Source organism: Ascidiella aspersa, chromosome 3 (genome assembly GCF_963924565.1).
Source record: "Ascidiella aspersa chromosome 3, kaAscAspe10.2, whole genome shotgun sequence".
NCBI classification, from domain to species: Eukaryota; Metazoa; Chordata; class Ascidiacea; order Phlebobranchia; family Ascidiidae; genus Ascidiella; species Ascidiella aspersa.
Genome location: NC_139449.1, coordinates 23,345,047 through 23,371,553, shown reverse-complemented (window position 1 = coordinate 23,371,553; position 26,507 = coordinate 23,345,047). Strand labels below are relative to the sequence as shown.

Here is a 26,507-nt window from a genome sequence, read left to right as displayed (position 1 = left end):
GTTGGAAAGTTTGGCCTGCGCGGGGGATTTATCCCCCGCGCAGTAGCACTTTCAGTCGCGGTCACAGCCGCGCATTTTATAGAAAATGTGCTCAGCCGCGCAAATCTGACTCGAGCAAACGCGCAAAACTTTAGCCGCGCAAACTTCTGTATGAAACTTAACAAGCACAAAAAAAATTGGCGGGCCACATACTGAAGTTGCATAACATTTTTCAACGCTAGTCTATAAGACGTATATAATATAATGCATCATATAGAATCACATGCGAAACGCTAAAAACGCACAGTTCGGCGATTTGGTCACGCATTAGTGGACAACGGTCACGTGTTTAGTGACGTCAAATTAGGCAATATCGAGTAATATTGCATATTAAATGCTATACTATCCAACTTTTTAAATATTTACCTGCGCACTGCGCCCGCACACCAACCAAAAATTGCGCAGTGAATCAAGTATTCTATGAACGCTGTAAGTTTAATATAAATTCGCAATTTACAACTTTCGGTAGCCTGATGGTTTATTTTCAGCCGCGCAAGTTCAAGTCGAAATTTTATTTTCAGCCGCGCATTTTTTCAGCTGCAAAACATCTCCCCCGCGCAATATCCAAAGTTTCCAATCTGGCCTTATGGCTGGCTGTTCATCCGTAATGATGGGTCTCTGTTTTTGCTAGTTACGCTATCAGAAAAGTTAACTTTGTGTAATGAGGATTTTAGCAGCATCACACTTCTAACTTAGAGGCGTTCTTTTGTGTTTATGTAAAACACGGTTCCTAAACTAAAAATATTTTGGGCGACCATTAGATGTTTAAATTTATTCCATTAAAGTACACTTCAATTTGAACAAGGACGCCAAGAACATAGCAAACATTGGTTCTTCTGGCGAAGAAATGTGGAACAATTGGGTGAACATACAAGAGATAGGTCTTTTTTTTTCAAAGAGCAAGAAGCGCAGTATAAAAAAGGAGAAAAATGGAAAACGTAATTACGCTGCGGATATTATATCAGTAATGAGAGAGTTTAGGGTGCTATGATTTTGGCAATAAACTAGTTTGTTTTCGTAATGACGTCCAACATACTGGTGGTGATCAAGTCCGTATTAGCTCCAACATTTCATGACGATTTTAGCAGAAATGGTCTGAAAAGGCGGTAACATGGCTATCCAATTTAATTTTTTTTTGTTGTATCCATCAGTTTTTCGTAGTATAATATCCCAAACCATTAGTAAGTAAGCAGAAAATTGAAGTTATTCCCTTAAAAAAAATTGTGTCATTTTGCATTGCTGGTTTAACCTGCAAAGAAAAGTATAGTGGTGCCGGAAGTAAGCGCTTGGGTTGGACGATGATTTACGATATTGCACTGTAAGCTCGCAACATTGTCTTTGGCGGCTAATTGGACGTGACTGGACACTTTGCTCTCGCTAAAAAACAAAATCCGTCAAAGCTAATAAGGAAAAAACACGAAGCGATTGAAAAAAACACGCCACGTCGATTAATAATTTATAGCGACTTCCACTGAACACGAGAAAAACTTTATTTTGGCTTTGTTGGTACACAATAATACAACTTACAGCTCGTATATCTGCTTTCAAGTTCAGACTGTGCCATTAAGGGTTTAGGAATGAATGGTTTACGGAAACGATTTTTTAATTGTATGACGCCGGATATGGTAACACATCGCAGAATGGCGAGAGAGAGATAGCGCGGCAATTAAACGAAAGGCTGGCGTTGCTACCCAAATATAAAACTGTTATATACACTTCCTACTTCTAATTGATGTTCACAATGCTAGCACATGCAAGTATCTTTAACCCTATCGCCGCGTCATGGTCGAATTAGGCAAAAAAACATTCGCGTCACTAATCGAAACAGCTTTCGAATCGGAAAACTACAACGAGTTTTTTAACAGCAATTGCCAAAACAATCACTCATTTGAAGGCTGCCAGCGGTTTCATATGAAAGAGCAACGTCCGGCCGCTTCCTTGCAGTGGCGTACGTAGCCACGGCGACACACGGAGATCCCTTGGGCAAATACAGCAGTCGTTTGCTTTGGAAGAGAAAGTCGTCACTTGAGCGTTTTCGTCGATTTTGCGTCAACGGGCCGCTTCTGCATGAACTGCTGCTCCTTTTCCCGTTCTTCTTTCATGATCTGCAGCGCCTTGGTCCTGGTGGTGTCGATCACAATGTACTGGACGCCGTCCTCCTTGGGGTGCCTGGACAATACGAGCACTCGAAGGTAACGCTCGGCAGATAATTAACTATAAACGTTCGCCATAATTTCTGCTTTAATTAACATATACACGACCATATTGGGAAGTGTGCGGCCGCTGGTTGTGCAATGTGCATCGATGTGCGATGGGTATGTTAAGGACAGCTATTTGTCGCGTATCTACCAGTCAATAATTTTAAAACAGATGCGGACGTCTTAATCAAACGAATTATGTGATTTTATTCACTTAATCAAAAAAAGAAAGTACTCGATAAGTAGAGGATATAGTTTTAAACCTTTTAACAAGCGAAAAAAACACTAAATATGCATTGTCAAAAATCAGATTGTAAAATATACGCGTAAGGTGCTCCATAAAAAAAACATCTGAAATATTATCGTAATGTCAGGTTAAACACAAAGCTATTCAAATCATCCTAGGCAAACCTACCATTAAAAATGAAAAAAATGAAAAATAGGTGCAGTAGAGACGGCATGCCGCCAACCGCCTTGTATGGGTATTAAAAACGAAATCTATAGAAGGGTTTAAAGCGGCCGAGTAAAAAGTGTGTTATGTAGACCTAATTGCTTACCTTTCTAGTGGTGCAGAGTCAGACCGTTGTGCGCTGTCCGTCGTTTGACTGAAGCCGGTAAGTTCGACATATTTCACTTGTTTATCGGGATGGTGGGAGGGAGGAGGGACAGTCCCGAAATGAGGCGAATCCAGGTCGTTCGACTGCACAAAGAAAGAAGCAGGGAGTTAGATGGGGTTAAGGTTGCCATTACCCAAAATTTACCAAAACAAAATAAGTTTTTTTTGAAAAAAACTTCGCTCCTGGAGTTTAGCACTGAAATCTGCTTAAGGGATTTCATAGTTTTCTGGTTTTTTTTGGTATTTTTTTAGTTACTACAATCCATTTTAAAAGATGAATATACTCTGAAAATATGATCAAAAATTAAACATTTACTATATCCATATTTTATTTAAACAAAGGAGATTAAAGTGTTGCCTCGCGTTAAAGTAATTAGTTTAAAAATCTGACTGCAAGCTGGTCAATTGTATTGCCTAACATGTGCATAATCAAATGCGTGTAATCTTTATATAACGATTCGCTGGATTAGCTGGAACAGAAAAACATCGTGTAACCGAGGAATTGTTTAATATCACATAAACTATAGGTTGACTGTTTATGCGGAACGGAATGTAGTTTTCCGCCGGCGGCGAAAATCAAATTCGACTCCGGAAAAGTTTTGGACCAATTTAAAAGTGTTATAACCACTTTCAAAGCTGTGAGAAACATTTTAAAAGAAACGTGCTTACATCGCAGAGCCACACGTGATAATATAGTGTAAAATTAAAATCTGACGCCTCATTGGCGTCCTATTTATTTTAACTAAACGTTGGGGTCAATGAAACTTGTATATTTTAAATATTCCGTCTAAAAATGGATAGATAAGCTTGTTATATAACGCATTGGAGTGGGACACGCATTATAAGGTGGACCGCTGTTTATTTTTTTAGTAAAAATCGCCTAGTAAATAGTAAAATTGCCCAACAATTCCGAAAATTGACGAAATCGCACCTCGTTTGACAAAATTGTCAGGGCTGATAACTACCCCGTTAAAAGATGGAGACAAGTTACATTTATTTAACCGGTAAACATCAAATTACGATTTACCACAAAGGTAACAAACACTTTGTTGCTTGTCCACATTTGCCAATTACTGCGAAAAGACTAGCACGGGGCGCATTAGCAAATCTTATTTTCTTAAATATACTAGGAGTTTTGTTACTGGAAATTGGAATACGTAAACGAAACATTTTGGAATAATGGAAATATGGATGAACATTGTGGCCAACAATGAGGATATTACGTCGGATAAAAATGCAGAAGATAACGAAACACTACCTACCGCCGTTTAGAAATAGTCACTGCGGACAGAGATTTATTGCTCGACATTTAAGGATGTCTGGCATTATCGATCGATGCCGATACTAAATTTCTTGAAATTGGAAATAAACAATGGAAAGTAACTTAACTTCCTAAAGTGAAACTTGGCCATAATAACCTAAAAAATGTCATCTTTACTCGTTTATTTCACATTAAGGTTGCTTATTTTGCCATATTAATGAAATCTTTTTGTATCGGATCATACTGATTGCCCAAAATGTTGGGCAACGGATTAAAATCCCTTTCGGTGATCTATCTGGCTGTAGTTCAGTAACAAAAAACACCACTTGCTCTTTCGCCAAAACGAAAAAAAAACTTGCTCAACCTTACAGGGGTAAAATCGCAACGAAATGTGTATACTCACAAACTTGGACTTGGGCGGTCGCATGGGAGCCGGCGGCCTTCCCGTGACGAAGGCGCTGTCGTCCCAGGCCGCGCTGGCGCCGGGAACCGGACTGGCGGCGGCCTGCATCATGTTGATGGGCTTGGGCGGGCGTCCGGGCACGCCGCTGCCGCTGACCTTGTGGCGGGGGTGCATGGTGGGACTAGGGCTGGTCGCCGAGTCGAACATCTGCTTATGGCCGCGCTCGGCACTGTAGGGCATTGCGTATGGTCGTCCGAGGGCCATAGATGCCGAGGGAGGCGTGCGCGGCGACAGACTCGACTGGCTGCTTTTGGGCGGTCTCTCCGGGGGATAGAGGGTGTGCGGCGTGCTGGGCATGGTGCCGTATCCCCGTGGTGTGCTGGCCGAGGAGGGTACGGGGCTGGGTTGCGGCGGTTGCTGTTGTTGCTGCTGCGTGTTACTGCTCGTGCTGTGCATAAGCATGACGTGGGGCGGAGAAACGGGCCCGTCCGAGAAGTGCGTCTGGCTGCCGGGGCTTCCCACCTCACCGCTGGTGCTCGTCGAGTCGTCGCCGCTCACTCGAGAATGAAAGGATCTGCCGCGAAAACGAGACAAAAAGATTAGTTACTTTTGCCATTTTTTTCATCGGTTACGGAAAAAGCAACTTTTTGGATTTTTGCGAGTCAAAATAATGCTTGTAACTTGACTGAACTTTACAGCATAAAGAAATCGTATCACCATGATTTAAGCCAGTGTTTCTTAATCAGGTGAATGGTTCACCCAAGGTTGAATAAAATTTGTGCAGGGGTGAACCAACCAAAAGGGGTGAATAAGGGTGAACCATCAGAAATGGATGATAGCTTGCGAAACAACCTAAGTCATTTTGTGCTGTTATATATAGACGAGATCATATCATGAGACAAGGGTGAATGAATCTGGAGATAGATGCTAGGGGTGATCAAATCTAAAAAAGTTTAAGAAGCACTAATTTAAGCAACAGTCAGTCTGAGCCGCAAGCATAAAAAACAGTTCATTTTTAAAACACGCACCTGGTGTCTCCACCGCCGTCGGACCCCAGGCTTCTTCTGCCAGGTTTGAGGTCGCGTTTCACCGGGGGCGGCTCGGATACAGCGGCCTGCCTCGAGAGGTGCGGGGTTGAGCTCTTGCTTAGGGATGGAATAGGACTGTGGTTCATCAAGGTGGTGGCACCGGCCATGCTCGTGTACTGAGAGGTGTCATCGATTTCTGCACAGAAACACACTTGGTTAAACTGTATTTTCCACGGATTCGATAACCTTATGTGATTGCTGGATTTCTGTCTGAGGATGATATTTTTATTCGAATTTATCGTACGCAGTCGATTAGAACAATAACGCTTTTAGAGACACATTGGCTTCATAATTCTATTTTAGACGATTGTGTCAAACAAACTCTGGAAATATACCTGAATATCTGTGTCATTGTGAAAGTTTATTATTTACAAATTAATCATATGAGAAAAAATGTAAATGACCCAATTAGGATTAACCAGGCACTAGAACAGTGGTTCTCGATCGTGTGCCATTTCTAATGCCCAAGGGTGCCGAGAGATATTTGAAAATCTTCAAGAATCTGATTTTTGGTCAACTCTCACAACTTTTTGTGTAAGAATAAAGTGGAATATATCCAATTAAAACTTCCTACGTTGTACAGAGTTGATGTGTGTTGTCCAATTCCGTCTATTGTCACATTCTAGCGATTAACCTACGGAAAATTTTTGTAGGGGTGCCGCAATTTATTTATTAATTTGGAGGGGTGCAGCAAGCCACAAAAGGTTGAGAACCACTGCACTACAACCTGCCAAAACCCTGGGCTAACTTTTTAAAAGAAACCCCTAGAGCTGCTTAAAACTCATTTTGTTCTAGAAAAATGCGCGTTGTTATATTTAGAATAATCTCAATAAGTATAAAAAGCAATCCGACTTACTTTCCAAAACGATCGGTTCGGTTTGGTTCATCATTGGCTCGTAGCTCGGGTGCTTGGTGTCCTCGATTTCGGCCAACCTACGTGCACCCAGGTTCCCCTCGGCACCGGCCGGTCCCTTGGGCCTGGGGGTGTCGTAGACGCTGGCCGGGTCGTTGACCTCCGCCAGGCGCCCGGGTCCAGCGTCACTAGCGCCGGAATGGCCCCGGGACTTGGGTATGTCATAGATGGCGCTGACTGGCGAGCGACTTCGTGACGTGTCTGTTTGTGGAAAACAAGGACAAACGCGTGAATGCAGCTTAATTGCGGTTCAGTGGATACAGTGCATTGTTACAGGTGTTCAATCTACCCTCCGAGTTTAATGCATTTTTAGGCGAATCCACTGAAAATAATTTACTATCGAATCGATTACCTTAAAAATTAGAAAAAAAACTAGGGGTGTGCAACCTGCGGCCCGCGGGCCAAATGAGGTCCGCCAATGAGGCCCGCCTGTCGCCTTTTTTACGAAATGGGTAAAAAAAAGCCATTTCTCACAATTTTTGGCTATTTTAACTAGGTAAATGTAAGAATTTTTCAGCTTAAAGGCGTACTGTCGACCCTGGATTAACTATCGACAATGGAAGAATAGAATGCCTTATTGTCAGGTAAAATTTATTACGGTCTGCAGAAACCTTTCTGAGGTTGGTTTGGCCCGCGACTACCAAACTTTAAAACGATGTATATGGTGTATTCCTTAAAAAGAAAGCATCCTGATAAATAAATGGTAAATGCGTACTACAGGTGAGAAAAGTAAACATTTCTGTAAGTCCACTTATTAGCTTAAAATATCTCATGCAACGAGATACTGTACCTCAAACTTACCTATTTGCAAGCTAAACACATATTAATGAAAAGTGGAACAACACATATTGTTTATTATACTGCCTTGAAAAAGTCACTACTTCAAGTATTTATCTAACTACTAGTACAAGTCATTTAATAAAAATAACCTTGATTTAAGAAGTTTTGATTTCCAAGATGCGGATATTACATTTTGTTGAAACAAAAATTGCTTTAACTTGAATCAGGCGAAATTTACCTGTGGAATTTGCGCCGCTGGAGGAGCTACAACTGCTGCTGATCGACCTTGAGATGACCTCTGTGTGGTTGGGGCTGATTCGACTTGACGTCGTCGTGGCGGGCTGGTGTAAAGGGATTGTATATTAAACGCGGGATACAGAATTGCATACATACACTTACAAGTCAAATAAAACATAATTCAGCTTGGAACATCAAAACAGATTAGATATTGCAAGCCTAAATAAGCCGCCTGTCTTTGAACTAAAATACCCAGCTGTTCGTTTGCCTGCTTGAAACAAAATTGCCGTACAATAATTACTTGAACATTTAAATCAAATCCTGCATACTAATTTATGAAAACAAGCTGCCTATTGATTTAATAAGAAGATTGCTATCTGGGGAAAACATATTATTTATCACTCAATGAATTTGAAAGATGTTGTACGGAGCCCAGTTCGAAAAGCAACCAGTTACGTTAAAATGCCTAACTGTCGATCACAATTACATCAGCGCAAAACATACACCGTATCTATGTCCAACTCACTTGCGTCGATCGGACAGGCGTGTGGACAGGCGAGTTTTCGACATTATGGACTTCCTCGAGTCCGTCGTTGGTGACGCATAACACCTGGGTGTGCTGGGGCGAGTCGGGCGTGTCGGTGGAGAAGACCGCCGTGTGGGCGGGGGAGTTGGGCGCCTGGGGATCTCCCCGGTCGGTGGACGTCGACTCGGACGAGATACGTTCCAGATGCTGCGAATGGGAGCTCTGCGGCGGCCATGGCGCGACTTGGTTTCTGTTCATGCTCTGTTTAACGGTAGCTTCAGACTTTGGCGGTCGCGGCGGCGGCGTTTTGGGCCTCGTACGGCCGGGGAATTCTCGAGGATAGCCGTAGCCGCCTCCGAAGTGGCTCGGGCCCGAGTACATGCCCATGTCGATGGACTGCGAGGTGCTGGGCACATTGTATATGATATTTGGGCGGCGGTGATCGATCGAGCGCCTTCGCATGTGAGTGGGCGTCGTTTGATCGTTTGTTTTGGCTGCCAGCTCGTTCGCGACGGTCTCCAGCTGGCCAACGCTCGAGCTACGTCTGATGCGCGGCCCACCGCTGTTTGGCACGAAGGGAAGGACGTTGGTGGCGCGCTGCGGGGAGCCGTGGCCCGAGTAGGGCGCCGCGAGGGTACTCGCCGACGAGTAGAGCGAGTTTTTCGAATTGTAGAGTTGCGCGTGGCGCGGCGACGAGTAGTGCTGCTGCTGCTGCTGGTTGCGCGACTTGGGGAAGTCGTAGATCTGCGGCTGCTGGCGCGGGAATGAGTACGAGGGGTCGGAGCTGATGGGAGCCGGCTGGTTGTTGGAGAAGAACACAGGCGACGGCGACATCTGCGGGTGCGAAATCGTTGTTTTTAAAGCAAAACGCCAAAAGCCACGTTCAGTGTGGAAAATCAGAATGTAACAAAAAAAAATCGGTAATTTTCAGCAGAAAATCAAACATCTTGGACTTTAATTATAATTTGTTTTTATTATCGGATAGCAATTTTACATTTTAGGTTAAGGTAATATTTTTTACCATGAGTCATCAACGTTTAACCAAACTTTTGTTTGCAACTACTCTAACATGATGCTATAAAACGAAAGAAAATACATCGTTAGATCATTAACCATATTCACATGACGAAAGTGCAAAGGGGAGTAGTGGGCCGCAAAGGAGAAAAAAGTTGATCATTCATTTGGTTGGTAATGGGTTGGTACGAACTTGTTTACTTAAGTGCAATCAAATCATTTTGTTACCAAGTTGTCTAAGTTAGTTATTGGACACTGGACAGGTAATTATCACTTCTTGCGAAAGAAACTAATAGATAGCGATAGGCTTACTAAGTATTGTGATTGATATGTGTTTAGTTTAAGGTAGAACGTACTTTACACCTGGCTGTAAAATCTAAAATAAATCAATGTTTTACCGATAATAGGGATAACTTTCATATACGTATTGGTCACATTATTGAAATGAAAGATTTAAACTTAATGCATTAAAATACAGTGGAAATTCGTTGGCAATAAATAGGCGCCGCTGTAGTACTTTACCTGCGACGAGGTGGCGCGGCTGATGGGTGATAGGAAGGGCTTTCCTGGCACCGGATAATGCTGATTAAACCTCGACGGCGCATGCGCTGCTGGGTAACTGCCGATTCCAACCTCTGCAAGCGAACAACATTATAGGTACATGTAATACAACAAGGTTTAAATCATTTCAAGGCAGCGCGTCTGGGCAAAATCAGACCAGTCAATTTATTTTCCGGCCTGTTTTCTTGTCGTTGTCGCATGGCTAAGAAGCGTGGAAAATGGTGAAAACACGCTTTTTTTGGCTTCTTTTTAATACCAAGTTTTGGTATTAACTGCGGTGAATCACGTTATCTTAACGAAAAATCCCGCTGGCAAAAAATAGGCCAAAATAGTTTCTTGATACATGTGTTCTGTTAAATGTAAGACATGGTGGCGGAATATTTCACAAAGAAAGTTCTCCATGAAGTAGCTTTTTTAAACGTATCCTTTTGGCTCTTTTGTGCCTATTGTCGTATTTCCGGGTCGCATCAAGTCTATTTGAAACTAAGCCATATATGTTTGGATATATGAACAATATTTAATTTAATTTCCTAAGGTGCATTCTTACGCTTGGTTATTATTTTTGGCGAGTGACACAGTCATTTAAGACTATATTTCGGTTCAAATTGTACTGTTACAAACCGTTACACTCTATCCAGAATATGGCAATAAAATGTAAGAAATAATATCTAAAAACCCAACTAATGCGTTAAGTGCATAACACCATAAGAAACACTGCCCCAAATCACTTTTAATAGATTTCAACTTTTTAATCAAGCCAAATATAAGTTTGATCAAACATAAATGGTTTTCTAGCCGGATTAACCGGATTTTAGGAAAAATAGCGTCGAAAATCTACGATGACGCAAAAGCTAAAACCGCTGGGCGTGCGAAGTGATATTTTTGGATCGTCGAGCAAGCTAAACGGTTTATTTTAGCCGTTCGACTGCGACCTGTGTGCCAGTAATAAACGCGCTGGCGGAGACAGGATTGCTGCTGAACTTCATCCCGTAATGAATGTTTGGATAACCAGAAAGTAAGCGACCGTCCTGTTGCGAACGCTAAATCCGCCCGCGCACGTGATAATTTATCATGCGCCACGTCGGTGCCGTGTATGATGTACAGCGGTGGTTGGCATTTGTGGAAACCTGCACGCTCGCAGAACGGCTGCAAAAAATCGCAGTCTGACAGCCACGCGTCGCTTTTTTATGTCTGGTTAACCCAAAATTTCCAGCAAAAGCTTTTAAAATTAAATAAGAGAGGGATGCAACGACCTATTTTACACACAAACACGCGATACCTGGAAAAATAGTAAAAAAAGCAAATATAAATTAAAAACATTCTGCCGGGTCAAAGAACGGTTAAATGGTCGTTATTTAAATTGTTAATTCGGGATTAAGAAATAGACGATTTTTTCAGCAAATGAACAGTACAGCACGTGGACTTTCTTTGAAACGTCGAAAACTTTCGTTGGACATCGAACACGGAAACAAAGGAGTAATTCTAGCCTTGGAGTTTTGGGAAATTCGAGAATTTGTGTACTTAGATGGTAATAACACTCCAAACGTAATCTGCATTTCACCGAAGGCAGCATAAACGCTAATTTAATTGTCCCATCATTAGGCTATTTAAAACTAAGAACGTTACAAACGTTTCTGGTCCATTCTTCATAAAACCGCTCGGATAACGCAATTTGCTATCACCTCGTACTAATAGGTGGAGACACAGCAGGTCTGAAACATACGACCGAGAGCGCACCGGCTTTTACGTTTTCTACAATACAGCCGATAGTAATGTGAGTTCGTTGCCACGTAATCGATCGCTTATCGCAGAGCATACAAGGGCAACAAATAGCACGCAGTTAAAAGCAAAGCGTACCTGAAGAGGCGTCGGCCGTGTTGATGTACTCGGTGCCCGCCGAGCTGTGTTCGACCGGGTATCGCGCCGACACGCTGCTGCCACTGCTCAGACGGTTGTCGTCTGTGGAGAAACATCGTTGGGTAACATGTTGGGCGGATGGAAGGAAAACGCGTAACGCTTCAAACCGACGGCGCTAATTTACTTACATTGCGAAAGAGATGTAGTTCTTATTAAAAGGTTGGCAGTTTTACCGGGGAAGCTGATGCGAAGGGTAAAGAGGTTGAGTTTGCAAGTGGTTGACACACATGCCCGGTAAGAGTAAATAAATATCCAAACGTCGAACTTCGATAGTTGCCGATGCTGATTTCTTACATTCGCGATAACCAAAGTACCCGGGGAGCTAGTACAGACGATAACTTTTGTGTATGGGATCAAAACGCAAGCTGACTTGCAGATATCCAGTGGATAAAGGCGGCCTCCAGCGGTTTATTTTGAGACAAAACAAGCGGTCGGCGCGCGCTTGCATCGACACTTTGCGTTTCGCGCGTCGGAAAAGGAACCAGCGAGCGTTGAGCCGGGGCGTCGCTCGGCGCAAAGACGAAAATAAACAGAACAAAATCGCGGTGATTGACTCGGGTTTTCGATTCGGGAGACTCGCCGACGGCGGGCCATATATAGTCGGCGGCCGGGACGGATTTAGGCACGGCATGTCAGATCGGCAACAACACCGCGTGTAAATCTTTCAACCGCCAAACCGGAGGAGAGACGGCAACACTGTGACATTTTATCGGCTCTACAAGGCAGGTAACACGTTCCAAAGCGGGAAGATTAGTAGTAGTTTTCCATGGCACTCTGCAGCATAACGCAGCTGTTAGCAGGTAAGTTTTTCCGAATCCTTCGACAAATGATTACCACAAATGTGGCCTAAAAAAGGGTTTTAGAATAAGAGAGAAATCGACATTTTGGGTTAAACACCTTGTACAATCTGTTAATTTCGGATTGTAAGCAAAAACGCCTTAACAAGGTGTTTTTACGCTAAATTTTGGGCCAACACGTTTAAATTTTCTTTGCGCTGGCACGTCGTACAAAATAAGTCTGATGATCGGCCTTGGAACTCCGGGCCCGCGGGCGCCAGTTAATAGCGGACGATCACGGGCGTCTAAATACGCCACAGATTGGCCTGGCTTCCGCGAAGGCACATCGAGAAAGCCGTTTGCTAGCGCCTAACGACTCCATTGCCATTACCACCACGTCACTGCGCGACCGCTAATTACAATCGAGTCCGAAGCAACCGGTTTAATACGCGCGTGTCAAAATACCGGCAATAGTACGCAACGGGAATTGACGCGTTGGTAAACAAATTAATTTCCCGTTATCGGGGGGTAATGTCTGACGACAGCTATCGGTTATAGCAAAGAAACGTAAAGCTTGACGTGTTGAGGAAGTAAGGTGAACGAGCCACTGGCATCGGATCAGCCAGGATTAGCCGGCGTTTGATTTATGGGCAAATGAAATGTGCGACGTTTCTACCAACACAGTGTAAGCAAGCGAGCTACATTACGTATAGCCCGTGAGTTGCTTTCATTGCAGTTAATCACGCGGAATTCGTTATTTGTTTGTATTCAAATGTATATAGCGTTTAAGTGCGCCTCGAATACCACGGTCGCGACACTACACGGCAAGACTTCGCGTTCTTAACCTAAAAGTGCACGCTTAAAGTTGTCAATCCGTGGTAAAAACTGGATGCGTGCTCTAAGTTCGTGACATAAATTTGACATAAAACTACAACATAGTACGAGTTATGGGCAGCAATTCTCACCGGCGGTTTCCATTAGTTGGAACAAAAAAAATGTCATTTAAACCAGTATATAAACAACAATTATTTTCCACCGCCAATAGCCGATGTATTTTACAATCCTTGAAGTCACCTGTCCCATCTCGCGAGACAATCCGTAAGACACGGGGTCAGCTGTTACGTTTAGCGCGGTGACATGACTTTACTGTCCAAGTCTACAAACTCACCGTTAAGGGGAAGGCCCATCTCGTCGACGCGGTACTCGTGCTGGAGGTTGAGCGGAACCCGCTTAATCTCGCTGTCGTCGATCGGAGGAAAGCTGTATCCGGGGCTCTAAACAAACAAATGCCGATGTCGGCGTTGGCGCGAATGCGGGCGACTCGAGAGTGCGGAAAGTACGACTGCTGCTGCTGCTGCTGCTGTTGGCGCTCAGACAATCGGAAAACAAACAACCCGTTCCCGCCAGCGGCCTGGCAGGGAAAATGCCCTTTGCGACATTTTATTTTAAGCTCAGCGGTCGCCGCCCTTTATCGAAAACAACAGACGCAGCAGCGCTCGATGACTTATTCGAAGAGAAAGTATTGACCGAACAAGCAAATTCAAATAATATAACAAGATCGCGCCATAATCAGGGCACCAAATAATAGTTCGTGCGCTGGGATATTAACCCTGATTGTCGAATAAAAATGCGACATTGTTGTCACCAGTTGTGATCCTAATAGAGAATAACTTCTACATAGTTTGTACCGTATTTGGGTTGGACAAACTAAACCCATGTATTTCGTTTCTTCATTTGGAAGCAATGTTGTCGCACATTATAAGAAAAAAATAAGAAAACTAACTTGTATTTATAACAACTATTATTTACAAATTTTACCTGAAAAACCTTTAAAATGCCCCTACGCGACAAATTTAATTTTACTATAAAAAGGGTTTAATCTATATGTGTTAAGTTAAACAGACAACTATTGTTCACAAATTTTACATGAAAAACCTGTATTGCTCTACGCGACAACTATAATTTTCCATAAAAAGGAGTCAACCTATATGTTCTCACCCGAACGGATCTCGTCCTTGCTTCTCTGACGTCATCTTCGTCTTCCTCATCGGGAGGGTAGGAGTAGCCAAGGTCGTCGGTCATGTCGTTGCCGAGACGCTTGTGTCCGGCCACTGTGGACAGAGAACAATGATTGCGGCCCGGGATGTTTAACGTCTCTATTACAGGTGTTAAATACACGAGTTCGGCATTTTACTGTTCACTATCTGGTGACATGTAGCATCCCTGGACTAAAATTGTGAGTACGGAAAGTGTAGTTTAAACCAAGTAACGAGTCGCCTTCTTAGTCATTATCCGACATTTCTGTGGTTAGAAGGGATTGCAACACCGATTCAAAAATTTGTTCCGTGTTTTTGAAAGGCGAAATATGTATAACGCGAAAATAGTAAACCGTATGAGGAAGTTTGAAGGGCACTTGGATTTATCGAGTCCCTGTTGTTACGTATCTTGCTTTTCAAAGACAATATTCGACAACCAAATGGCGCACGTCACGTAAGACAATGGTGGTGCAACTCTCCAAAACCGTAATTGTGAGTAATTGAATAAGGATCAGTTTTGCAACATCATAAGTTCCTTTAGGTTCGCATTGGATCAAGCCAAAATCCTGTATTATCTTCACAAACGAAAATTCAGACAACTTGAAGTACGTTGTTCGGTTGAGCCACTATTGCAAATCCCAAACTGTGAACGTCCAAGAATACCTTTTAATTCTGATCGAAATTCCACGCAACATTGAGCTTGTGGAATTTAATGAAGAAGCCTTTAGTGCAATGCGAAACATCACTTGTTTGCTTTGCGAAATAGATCGGCGATTGTTATCAGGGGCACCAATATCAAGTTGATTAATCGGGAAGTTTAACGAGGACCAGGATACCACCGATACCAGGAACTTAGAGGTTGGTTTCGGTTAACCCAACGCATCGGGTTAAAAAATACTGTAACAACTACGAACGCACCTCACGAATATTTAATGAAGAACGGCTTAACAACGTTTTGTCTGAAATGTATTTGCAACACGAATTTATAACCACATGCCCACAATACTACATAGGATTTTATTAGATGAAGTTACATTTATTTTGTAAACATGTTTATTATTAACCATTTGGACGTAAAACGAACTTTAATAATATTTCCAACCTTTCAGAAAATGCACATGACTAAACGATGTTGTATTAAATCACACAAACCCAGTGTGAAACATAAAGTGTGTGCACTTTTGTACTATTTACGAAACAAAATTGAAACATTGTGATGAAATTAACTTGAAATTACCTAGGAATGTACAATTTGAATATACCGACCAGCTCGTATGTCTTGCATCTGGTTTTATGGTATTTCACGAGCATATAAAGAGACATTAAATCGTATATAGGCGACCTAAACGATCTGAAACGAACCAACAACTATTGGGTAGTCAATAAGATGACGCGCAAACATAGTCGCGCCGGCACACGCACACGAATGTACACACACAGAGACATACACATGCACCGCGCTTTATTAGTAGTGTACAAACAAGGCACCGCACAACAGTAACATCTGACGCCAAATGCCTGCTTGCGCCAGATATTTGAAAGTTCAAAAAAAAAACATTCCACTGTTAAGTTGTCAACAACTTGTGTGTTGTAGCACTAGTTATACAAAACAAACCTAGTCATTTATTGATATGCCAACTCACCTTGATTGGGAGGCGGTGGAGGCGGACAGTCGGGCATGCTGTTCAGTCTCGAGGTTTTGCCGCCCGTGACGAAACGAAGCGCCATGGACGATGACGTAGGTTGCTCAAGCACTACGTCACTGGCACAGTCGCTAATGGCGCCCTCGTGCGTGAACACGCTGTCGGTGGAGGCGCGGCGTTCGTTGAACTGTTTTAGATAAGTGGTTTTAAACCGGAGCTCGTAAAAAAAAGGATCAGCGCAAGTGAAATTTATTGACTGAAAAACAAGTTTTTTTTGCACAAATTTTGTTTTTAACATTCGTCATATTAAGTTTATTTTAACAGCCTGTTTCAGTAGAGTACTAATGATTTTAATCATTTTAGTTCCTTTGAAATTTGATGCGGAACGCCACTATTTCAAGGAAGAAGAATCGACACATCAAGTAAAAATGTTGAGCACCAAAGGACTAAAAAGGGATCATCTGTGCAATGAAGAAAAAAACATGCAAAAAGTTTAACGTACAGCAAAATATCAGGTTCGACCGAACTAGTAGACGACACTAAAAGCCTCAAACCGCCGTTAATGTTACAAAACTACAGCATGGCAAAATTGCAAAGTTAATCAACATACACACAAAGGAAATGTGTGGCGTTAAGTATTGTATGTTGCATAATTTATAGTAGTATGAACAATTTTCGGGGTTCGCTTTTAAGAGTATTCATACCCAAGACGCTGAAACTTGTTTAGTGTTGCCAAACAATATCGCGATCAAATTTTGTTTTAACTAAGGATGCTCAAAGTAGAATATCGAATCCTTGGATTCGAATCCAGATGGGATTCGAATCCAATTCTGCCATTCATTTCGGGTAATTGGAACCGATATAATTTAATGTTTTACCGCGGATTGTTGTGCCTAATTGCACAAACGCGTGTGGTAAGTTGGCCTGTCGCCGCGGCGACCAATTTATAGTGCTTGCTTTAAGTGTAACCTCGTAGTGCAGTGTCAGCGTTTTTTCAGACGACCAATTACCGCGTCTCGCCATAACGTTCGACTAATAATTAAGTGTCAATCAAGCGTTATTGGGCGAGCGGCTAACGTGTAATGTCAGGTGTGGAGTTCGCAATTTCCCTAAATGCGTTAAGTTGCAAAAGTAACATAGCGTTGCAAAACGTGCTGGCCGTCCACAAAATGCGCTATGGGGTTACTTCAGGTCAACTTTAGGCCAATATTCAGGGAAGTTATGCAGTTATGCACAACGTAATTGTCAAGAATTCGTTATGTCAATAATAACTTTGTATTCTTTGCAGTACATCATTTGACTGCATAACAGATCATGTTAGTCAAAAAAGAAGCAATAAGACTTAACAATGCTTTCAAAATCAGGACCGAATTGCTTAAGACTTCTGTGTGGAGTGTTGCATTTTCTCACTATTGGCAAAAATATAAGTTTTGGACACAACCTGGACAGTTGACATATTACAGTTTACAGAACGGCTTCAGATGACAGTTGTTAAGAATGTTAAACATCTGAGAGAGTTTTTTTATTATAATATACACATGTTAGAAAATTGTTTGGGCGATTTATTGCTGTGATTGTGGGCCCTGTAGGGTAGATCAAGATTAATCCCTTCCCCAAACAAAATCGAGGTTAAATAATTTAATAAAAATATACTAGGATTCGCTATTCTGTATTCGTTATTCTAGATTCGAAACCTATTATTCTAGAATACCTTGGGATTCTACTTTGAACATCCCGAGTTTTAACCCTGCACGAAACTTGGTTTAATGCAAGCACCAAGATAATTGCGGCATGTGCTGTTTCGGTTCTTCTCTTCGTCATATCACGGAATCCAAAACAAAATAAGCTAAGTTTCGTTGTCTGTTAATTTTTTTCCGTTAAATTATAATTGACCTAATTTGACACCACAAGTAACCAGCTAACATTGGTACAGTAATATATTAAAAAATATAGGTCAACCTTCGAAGGTTGGCAAAGCCGGCGGATTTACAGTTGGGAAGATGTTTTACTCAGAAAGTTGATTCGTGTATCTGATTAGGGTACCGAAATGACATAAGAAACCTCAGTGTAGCGTAATAACTACTACCAGACAAAAATTATGGACATTCCGAAAAAAAGGTTTTGGTTTTCGATTAGCAACTGCCTTGGTTGCATTATGCCAACATACGCTTGGTTAATTTAGACAACATATTTAAGTATTAACCTTTTTTAATAGCGGTTGATGTTTTGGAACGTTAACTCGATGCACTTAAATAGCCACCATCTTTTTTACCACTAGGTCAGCAGGTATCATTTAAATGTAGGGCACAGCGCGTAACAGTTACGAGCTGCGTCAGAGTTGTCAATCTGATTATTACGTAATGTTTTGGGCCGGTTGAATTGTTTATGCCACGGTTATAAATATAGCGTTGCTGCGGAGGACTATGGTAATGTACGCTGGGAAATTTGTGAATGGCATTACGAAAACAAAAACAACGTGGCTAGTAGTAGGCTGTTTGTCTGCGTTTAGCACCTCGCCTTACTGTGAAAAACGTTTATAGATGAACGATAATTATGGCACAGAACAGAATATGCCCTGAACGTTTTTAGAGCTAAACTTTCTTTACATCTACACTCTACAGGAAGACTGAACTTATTTAATTTGTTTTGGCCGTTTATAGGGAAAATTAAAACAATAATCTACCTACACAGTTTTTCAAACTAAGATTTCCAGGAATAAAATGTGCTAACTACAGTTGGATTCCATGTACACCATATCCAACGCTAAAATGCTATTGGCGTTGATTGGTAGTTGTGGAAGTAAGTGGGCGCTTCAAAAGCTGCATTCCCTATTCCCAATGAAAACGGAAATTGTAATAGGCTTTAGGCCAACATCTGACAGCTGTGTTATATAGCAAGATGCGCCCTACGTAAGTCATATCAATCATAACCTGAAGCAGAATGTGTACGTGGTCACTTGGTATTCCTACTAACTAAGTGGATGATGTGAAACAGTAGTTAAGTTTCTTAGAATTGGAGGAACTTGAACTGCATTACACCATCTCTTTTAATGTGTTAACGATTAAAAAACGTAAATCTTTGTTTTCGACTTAAGCCGGTCGAGGTCCACGCTTACCTTTACCAGCTCAATACGCACACACAAATCTCACGCTAGCAACGTGAATAAAGGTTGACAAACAAACGTGTCACCCACGCGAAACTACTGCCAGTGCCGGTCACCACAGCGCATATTAATTAGGCGGCTAATCAAGCACCTGGCTAACAGCTTTACGATCGCAGCCACTTGGCCTAATAATTGGCGATTTCGCGTCACGAAAGCTCGATTTGAAAAGGTTTGCATCACGAAGTTGACTGGCGGTCGTTGCGAATCGAAGGGCGCGGGGTTGGCGGGCGGCGGGAGCGACTTCAGTAATTATTCATTAGCGAAGCACGAGCTTCTTATCACCGACCTTTCCTGCAGAAAGCGCTGCCTCTTCCGGCGGGTCTTCGCACGCCGGCGCCGTGTTGCAGTCGGTAAGCAGCACGTACTCCGAACTGTTGGCCTAGTAGAAAAAGAAACGGTTGCACTTTTACTGCGCTATTGAAACTCATTGCCACAAACAAAAAAATGTTTTTCAGCTACGGTTTATGGAGACTAAAACGTTGGCTACCACTATACCAGATGTACTTCCAAACTTGGGACAAACAGCTGTTAGGTGGCTTTAAGCCCAGCTTGTTTAGAGTGGGAATTCCCTTGGGACTAGGACATGTTTCTTAAGTACACAGCAAGGGAATTCGAATGGGTAAGCTGAAATATATTGAAACTAATTACAGAAAATAAGACATAATTATCCGTTTGGATAGAACATCAACCACCATCAGTTAGCCAGTTCAAGGTAACTAATTGGCAATAACCACATCATTCACTTACCATACGTACAACAAAGATAATATTGCATTTAAACAAATGAAATACTATATGTACTTAAAATCATAGAAGTTGTTCTTATATATGATTGGGCTAAATTTGCATAATTTGTTTTACATTTTGTAGGTATTGTTTTATAAGGGGTAGATAAACATTTGTTAAAAATACAAACAATGGTATTGATGTACTCTGTGATATGCATATATTTTTTCTACTAATAGGTGTTTACTATAATAAAGTGAACCTACTTGTTGTAAGGAAGGGTCCACTGCAAATGCATATCCATTTTTCTCACCGGTTGCAAATTTTCTTGGATGATTTGGTGTTCCTGTGCAACACAATTTTTTTACTTAAAGGGACAATTTAATGGTAGCAACCATCCCAATAGAAAATACAAATATTGAGAAAAAAACATGATATTGACTAGCAAAATAAAACTCAAGATAAAATTTTACATGTAACTAGTTTATTGTAACAAGCATTAATTACCAGCAACAGATACTCTCCCAGAACCACCAGAAGAAGTCCCACTGGTACTACCCTCTACCAGGCTTTTGCCTTGGTTCCTGAAGTTTCCATTTGCATCCACTGGGTCACCAGGTATTGGCACAGACTTTTTTGTTATAGTGTTCTGAGGTCTGGGCAAGGGCATAGGCACTTCACCACTTACTGGGGTTCTAGTCAACAAAAACACTGGTCACCTTATGTTTAAATTAACTAAAAACCAGCAACATGTATTTTAGTATTTGTATGATACAGTAATTTAAGAAATTCTGGATAACATCACAAACAGCTTTGCAAAGAACAAATACTGGTTAATTGGTGTCTTAATTAAACATTTGACAACAGTGTATATGTCAACCTTTACAAATTAACTTTCTTGTGTACCAGAGAACACCTGATATGACTCATCTAGATTGGGAACTGCCTTGTTTTTTGTGACACACTTTGAACAGTCATTCTTCCACCTACTAAATTATTGTGGAATCTATAAAAAGCACAGGTTGTTAATAAACCTACCCATTGGCATCTCCAAGCAGTGGCTCTTGTGCACCGAGGGGGTAAGACCTTCCAGGAATAGATTGAACTGCCTTGAAAGTTTGTTGTTGTGAACCTAGATCTGCTTGGCTTTCAGGTGAGTCTAACAAAAAGGCCTTGTTTGGTACTAGTAAGTTCAATGAAAATACATTTAAGGTGCCAATTACCATGATTGAATCCACACAAGTCACACAAATATCGCACCCACGAAGCCATTTCAAGACTAGTGTCAGCAACCAAATAGTATGTTCTGGTTTTAGTCACAATGTCAAAAACATACTGATGCAGTGGATCTTTTTTCTCGTATTTGATTGGAACGTTGGCATCAATCTAAAAATACAACACAAATAACATATATAACATTTAATTGATCAAAAAATATTAGAGGCCTGAAAAGTATATTTACAAATCAGCATTTTAACTGCTAGGTGTCAAAAAGTATAACAAAACAAAAAATATATTTACCTGTGAACATTCATTTAAACTAATCGCTCGAATAGGTTTCTTAGATCCCTGGTGTCGAAAATATTCCAAAACATTAGGGTCACCAGACAACCGACCAGACCGTAAAACGAACCAGCGTTTTTTCCACGCCTAAACAATATGAACAACTGATGAATATGGAATACTTAACAATTAGGTAAAAAGCACAAGTTTTAAATCATACAAATCAAAAAACGCCCAACAACAGCCTACCGCAACAGCCTATCAGGTAATCAGTAAAATTCCAGACGCCTTTATCAAGCATGTTGCTAAACTTAAAACGCTGCCTTCACTGTAGTAATGCGTGTTTAAACTGTTTAGCCTCTGGCCCTGAACAAAAATCTGACCGATTTGTTGCGCCTTAGAACAAGTTTAGCAGGGCTTGGGGCACTGTGTGATCTCAGATTGGGCTGTACCCTTTTGATCGCTAGTCTTTGCTGTTGTTGTTGACTTCCACTGTTTCCGCAAAATAAGCGAAACGGGGACAAAATCCTGTTGACTTCCTGCCCCCATCAACAGTGTTTGCAATTCTAATCGCTCCACTCGCTATCGATTTGGCTACGAATTGAGCTGCTTTATGCTCCCACCTCGCCAGGAATCAGTCACGTTACTTTTTGCGTAAATAAACCAGCGGACCGTAAAAAGGGCGTCTGAACTGCGGTGGAGATGGGCAAAACGAATTCGGCTTGCTTTACGCACGCGCACACATTACTAGTCGAGGGGGTTACGTTCTGGTTCCGGTAAATGCTGTTCGCCGCGTTTTCGTCGGGTCTGTTCGAATGCCAAGCAATCGAGCCACGCTAGCTCGAATGTTTTATTAATCATTAACTGTAAGAATAAAGTAAAGACAACGACTTGTAAGAAGAATAGACGACGGCCAAGAACGTCTTGAGCTGACTTGTTTTATCGTAAAGACATTGTGGCGGCAACAACTTTATTCGGCTGCCATTAATACTTTCTAAATGCGGACGGCCCATAAAACAACTCTACCGTGCGGCCATTAAAACGAGTCGTCCTTCTCCACTGTTCTTTAGATTCCCTACTTGCGCACTGTTCAAGTCCTCTCGATTACCATAGGCTGAGGCCGACACAGCAAGCCTCGGTTTATCACAGTCGACCTGGTGCCTATTGTTCTGTTCGCAAAGTCTCACCAAAGCAAAGGGGGTTCCCGGCTGCGTAATAGCCTACCGACAATAGAGTAAAAATTCTCCGCGACTGATGTAATGCTATATAGCGGTGTGGGCGGCCAGTAGAGCACGTGGTCAGATGACCAGCTCGTCGGTAGGGCTATTGTAGCAACGAACAGACAGCCACTTGTTGATGGGCAGGCAATACGAGTGGGCGAACAGCGCTTGAAAAAAATGTGGGAAAGTGGGCAGCTGTTGTTTGCGAGGCTTGACCCAATTTTTTTTCGTTTTTTTGCGACGCAATGCTTACAATTTGCATCCCGGGTGCCAAACTAAGACTTTTTATCATTGCCTTTATATAAAATTTGAACGTGCATTAATATGTTCATATCGTTTTTGAGATCGTTACACAGTGGTTATTATGGGTGATGACAGAAAACTGCTCGTACTCGGCTATTTTTTGGCTTAAAACAGTGGTTCTCTAACTGGGGTCCGCCAGAAGCTCTAAGGGGTGTGTGTCCAACATCTCTTATTTTATAGGCTAAAGAGTTGTATTAGTCGGGAGAATATATTTCTTATTACATTTTATTGATTATAATGAACTTTTAACAGCTTGTGAATACCGAACTGAAGGTTAAAGTAATTATTGTACCGTAAATGTGCAATTTTCGCAGTTTTAAACATCAAAAGGTTCCGCGATTATTTCAAGGAAGCAAATAGGGGCCCGTAAGATAAATAAGTTTGAGAACCGCTGGCCTAGAATCGTGTGTTCTCTAGACAGATTCTTTAAAATAATGCCACTGTGTTTTTGAGCTACTTTCTGTAACAAGTGCCGTTCAATATGTTTTACAATTATATCATGGCGAAAAAAAAACATTACTATGTTATTGTTATTTTAACCTTGTATAAAAGCAAATGTCACTAAATTATGTGATCGAAAGAGAGAACAAGAACTTACGTCATCGCGTTTAAAAAATACCAAAAATTCCACAGGAACTAAAATTATTTCAGTAACTGAAATACGCGCTACCATCAGCACGGTGCGTGTGACGCAATGAGGTGCGCGTGGACTTGTTTGGAAATAAAATGTAGACAATATGGAAAATACCCATCGGTTTTTTTTCGATGACAAGCCTTATTGCCAGACTTAGTAGGCATTTTAATGCGTTTACGGTAATTTACGCCACATGTTACTTACATTAACCTTTTCCCTGGCTGCCTTAATTCTATATATCTTTAATCTGGTCATTAAATCGAAAACAAGCGGTACATTGTTAAATAGAACTGATTATTTTCAGCATTGTACGCTGGAATTTTGTGACGAATTAAGTTATTGAAATTTATGTGGAAAGCTACAGTCACACACTTTCAAAGCGTCGCGTATCACTACATACTACATATTAAATAACCGCCGATTTCGCAAAATACGATAAATGACGTCACATTAAGTGCATCGACATAAAACCGGGTGGGCGCAACGGTACGCAATTGCACATCTCGACTGTCTGCTACTCCCATCGCACAGCGTTCTCGCTCAGGCGACGTGACAATTGTCGGGCAAGGTTAAGTGTTGGCAAAAGTTGCGGAGGAAAAGTGCCTTTCGCTTTTCCTTAAAGCTCGAACCGTTTCAGTCAGCGGTGAAGGGAGCGTGGGTCACACTTTCACGCCGCGCCCGCTTGTATGTTCCCAACACTTCACAGTCACAAAACTGAGGCTGACTTCAAGACGGTGGCACCGCGTTCACGCGAGCCGCGAGCAACAGGCGGAAGTCTTTCCACGTTCGATTGTCTGGGAAAATAGCGGGCTTGTGTAGAGACTACTGCTCGGCCCAACGCGAGCGAATTGGTGCACTAATGGCGAGCGGCTCTTCAGCATTCAAACTCAGTTTTATTATTAGATCACGGGCTGCACTGCGGTATTTTATGCTCGCTCGCTCGGCAAGCCTCATTTCAGTCACACCGCACAGCTGTAATCTCACACTGTGTGTGAGCAAAAAATGCAGGCTCCGTGTAAAAATACAGCCAGCCTGAATATTTTTTTGTAAACTACGTGATGTCAATGAAGCCCGACCATTTCCGCGTTCTTGGGCTCATGGATGTAAATTTGATAAAGTTCCATAAAGCAGATGCATTTACATTTTACAGATAGGTCTCTTATAGTTTGCCTGAAATGCAGCCCTGGCTCAGAGTCAGTACTAAAAAATTTTTCAAAAATAAAATAGCCAAATACAATTCAATGTGACTATTTCTGCATCCTGGGTGCTTTTATGACAAGCCTAAATAAAAAAATAACATTGAATTTTGAAAGTTCGAATGTTATGGTTTTGCTAGTAATTAAGGTGTTTTTTAAAGAATGTGAATTACATAACCCATGAAACGCTTAAAAAAACAATTGTCATGGTTAAGTTTATTCTTGTCTGAATATGCAATATGCATACATAATTAAACTAAAACTAATAAAATTAAGGTGGTTAACTTTTCTAATATTGTTTAATAAATTTTAAACTTAAAAATACAAATTCAATTGTTATGATTGATATATTGGGGTTACATTTTGGGATACACAAAATTTTTGAAATAAAGTCCTGCAACTGTTAGGCTAAATAGTCGGAACTCTATTAGTTTTAGTAAATAGTATACATTAAAGATTTAAAATAAGTTGTAAACATATTTAACATTCACAAAATAATAAAAAGTGCAGTCGTGGATGCATATTGGTTTGACAAATGTTTGCAATTTTGTTATGTTGTTAGTAGCAAAATGTATATAGGCAGATAACGACAAATACAAATCACATCTTAATCGAGTTTATATATTAGTAGGCTTATATCTTATATTTCGCTGTACTGAAAAAGCAAATTGCTGTGTGACACTAAAAATAAGGATTGCCAACTAAATTTATATAAGGGGTTGCCAATTCATTGTTTATAAATGGTACTCCCAAAACAAAATACAACAATTTCAACTCAAAATAATGTTTTACAATTGTGGTTTGTAATGAGATACATGCTTGTAGCAATTTCAAGAGTATCAGAAATGGGCGATAAATGAGCAATATTATAAAGGTTTTAATAGAATAATAACAAATATTTCATAAACCATATACTCAAAAAATATATGTACGAAAAAACGTAAGTTGCTGACTTATGATTGCATTTTTTGTATCTGAATACCTTAAACTCTTTCACAATTGCTATTACCAATAATAGCACTAAAATAAGTGTTAAACATGCCTAAGTAGACTTGTTTAACATAAGCCTGCTTGGAGAACACTACATTTACTGGTACACGAATACATTTGATAATAATCCATATCACCCACTTTTTGCAAATTTAAAACCATTGCTTTTTCTACAAATTTTGCAAAACTGTACTGCCAATGGGGTAATGAAAAACTGTACCTGTCAATGGGAAAGTAAGGTGTGTGTTTGTTCTAATGGAGCAAATGCTAACGACCTCGATTACAGCGATGTTTGCACAATATAAAAATATAATAACATGGTATATGTAGCAGACTTACATTTCGTCGCAGCTTTCGTTCGGGTGGAGACTTTCGAAGCCATCCTGTCAACATTACCCCGCCGTTGCTCATTGTTTGCTCTGCGATTTTCCGATCGTGTTAAACGTTGTCAAACAAACCAGTTGTTACATGACTGCACGAATTACCTACAAAACTACCAGAATGTCCTTTTGAGAGCCTATAAGTTGTAGAGCAATTTACGTGACTGCAACCTACTTAGTACTAGAACAGATATAATTAAAACGCTATAAACAACAACAATCCAACAGCAGTGCAAGCCAAGCGTAACGATTTGGCAGGCAGACAAAACCGCTGAAAACCCGTGAAAACAAACCACACACAGCTTGCGTGCTGTATGTAAAATAGATACTTCAAGCCTGTCTTGTCGCGTCACTCATAAAGCGCAACGACGCTGTTGCGTACGC

The 26,507-nt window shown here is 41.2% G+C and overlaps 1 protein-coding gene across 1 annotated transcript; it reads right to left on the bottom strand.

Annotated features, from left to right (window-relative positions):
• Window positions 1-835: 835 nt before the first annotated feature.
• On the bottom strand, window positions 836-26,295 carry LOC146160956 (uncharacterized). Its single transcript, XM_083385058.1, has 19 exons — window positions 26,083-26,295; window positions 21,419-21,547; window positions 21,121-21,283; window positions 20,936-21,056; window positions 20,405-20,592; window positions 20,164-20,243; window positions 19,458-19,550; window positions 16,009-16,195; window positions 14,328-14,440; window positions 13,498-13,603; window positions 11,494-11,595; window positions 9,598-9,710; window positions 8,062-8,895; window positions 7,537-7,639; window positions 6,462-6,719; window positions 5,546-5,741; window positions 4,518-5,091; window positions 2,795-2,937; window positions 836-2,208 (listed from the first exon to the last, which is right to left on the bottom strand). The coding sequence occupies exons 1-19, from the start codon at window positions 26,152-26,154 to the stop codon at window positions 2,061-2,063; spliced, it is 3,723 nt and encodes a 1,240-aa protein (XP_083241184.1). The 5' UTR covers window positions 26,155-26,295; the 3' UTR covers window positions 836-2,060.
• Between the last annotated feature and the right edge of the window lie 212 nt (window positions 26,296-26,507).

Excerpts from the sequence above, each read along its gene's own strand:
- LOC146160956 (XM_083385058.1), bottom strand. The coding sequence starts at position 26,154 with ATGAGCAACGGCGGGGTAATGTTGACAGGATGGCTTCGAAAGTCTCCA. Across the intron at positions 21,284-21,418 it reads GTTTAAATGAATGTTCACAG|ATTGATGCCAACGTTCCAAT; the intron begins GTAAATATATTT and ends TTGTATTTTTAG. Across the intron at positions 21,057-21,120 it reads CTTGTGTGGATTCAATCATG|ACTCACCTGAAAGCCAAGCA; the intron begins GTAATTGGCACC and ends CCTTTTTGTTAG.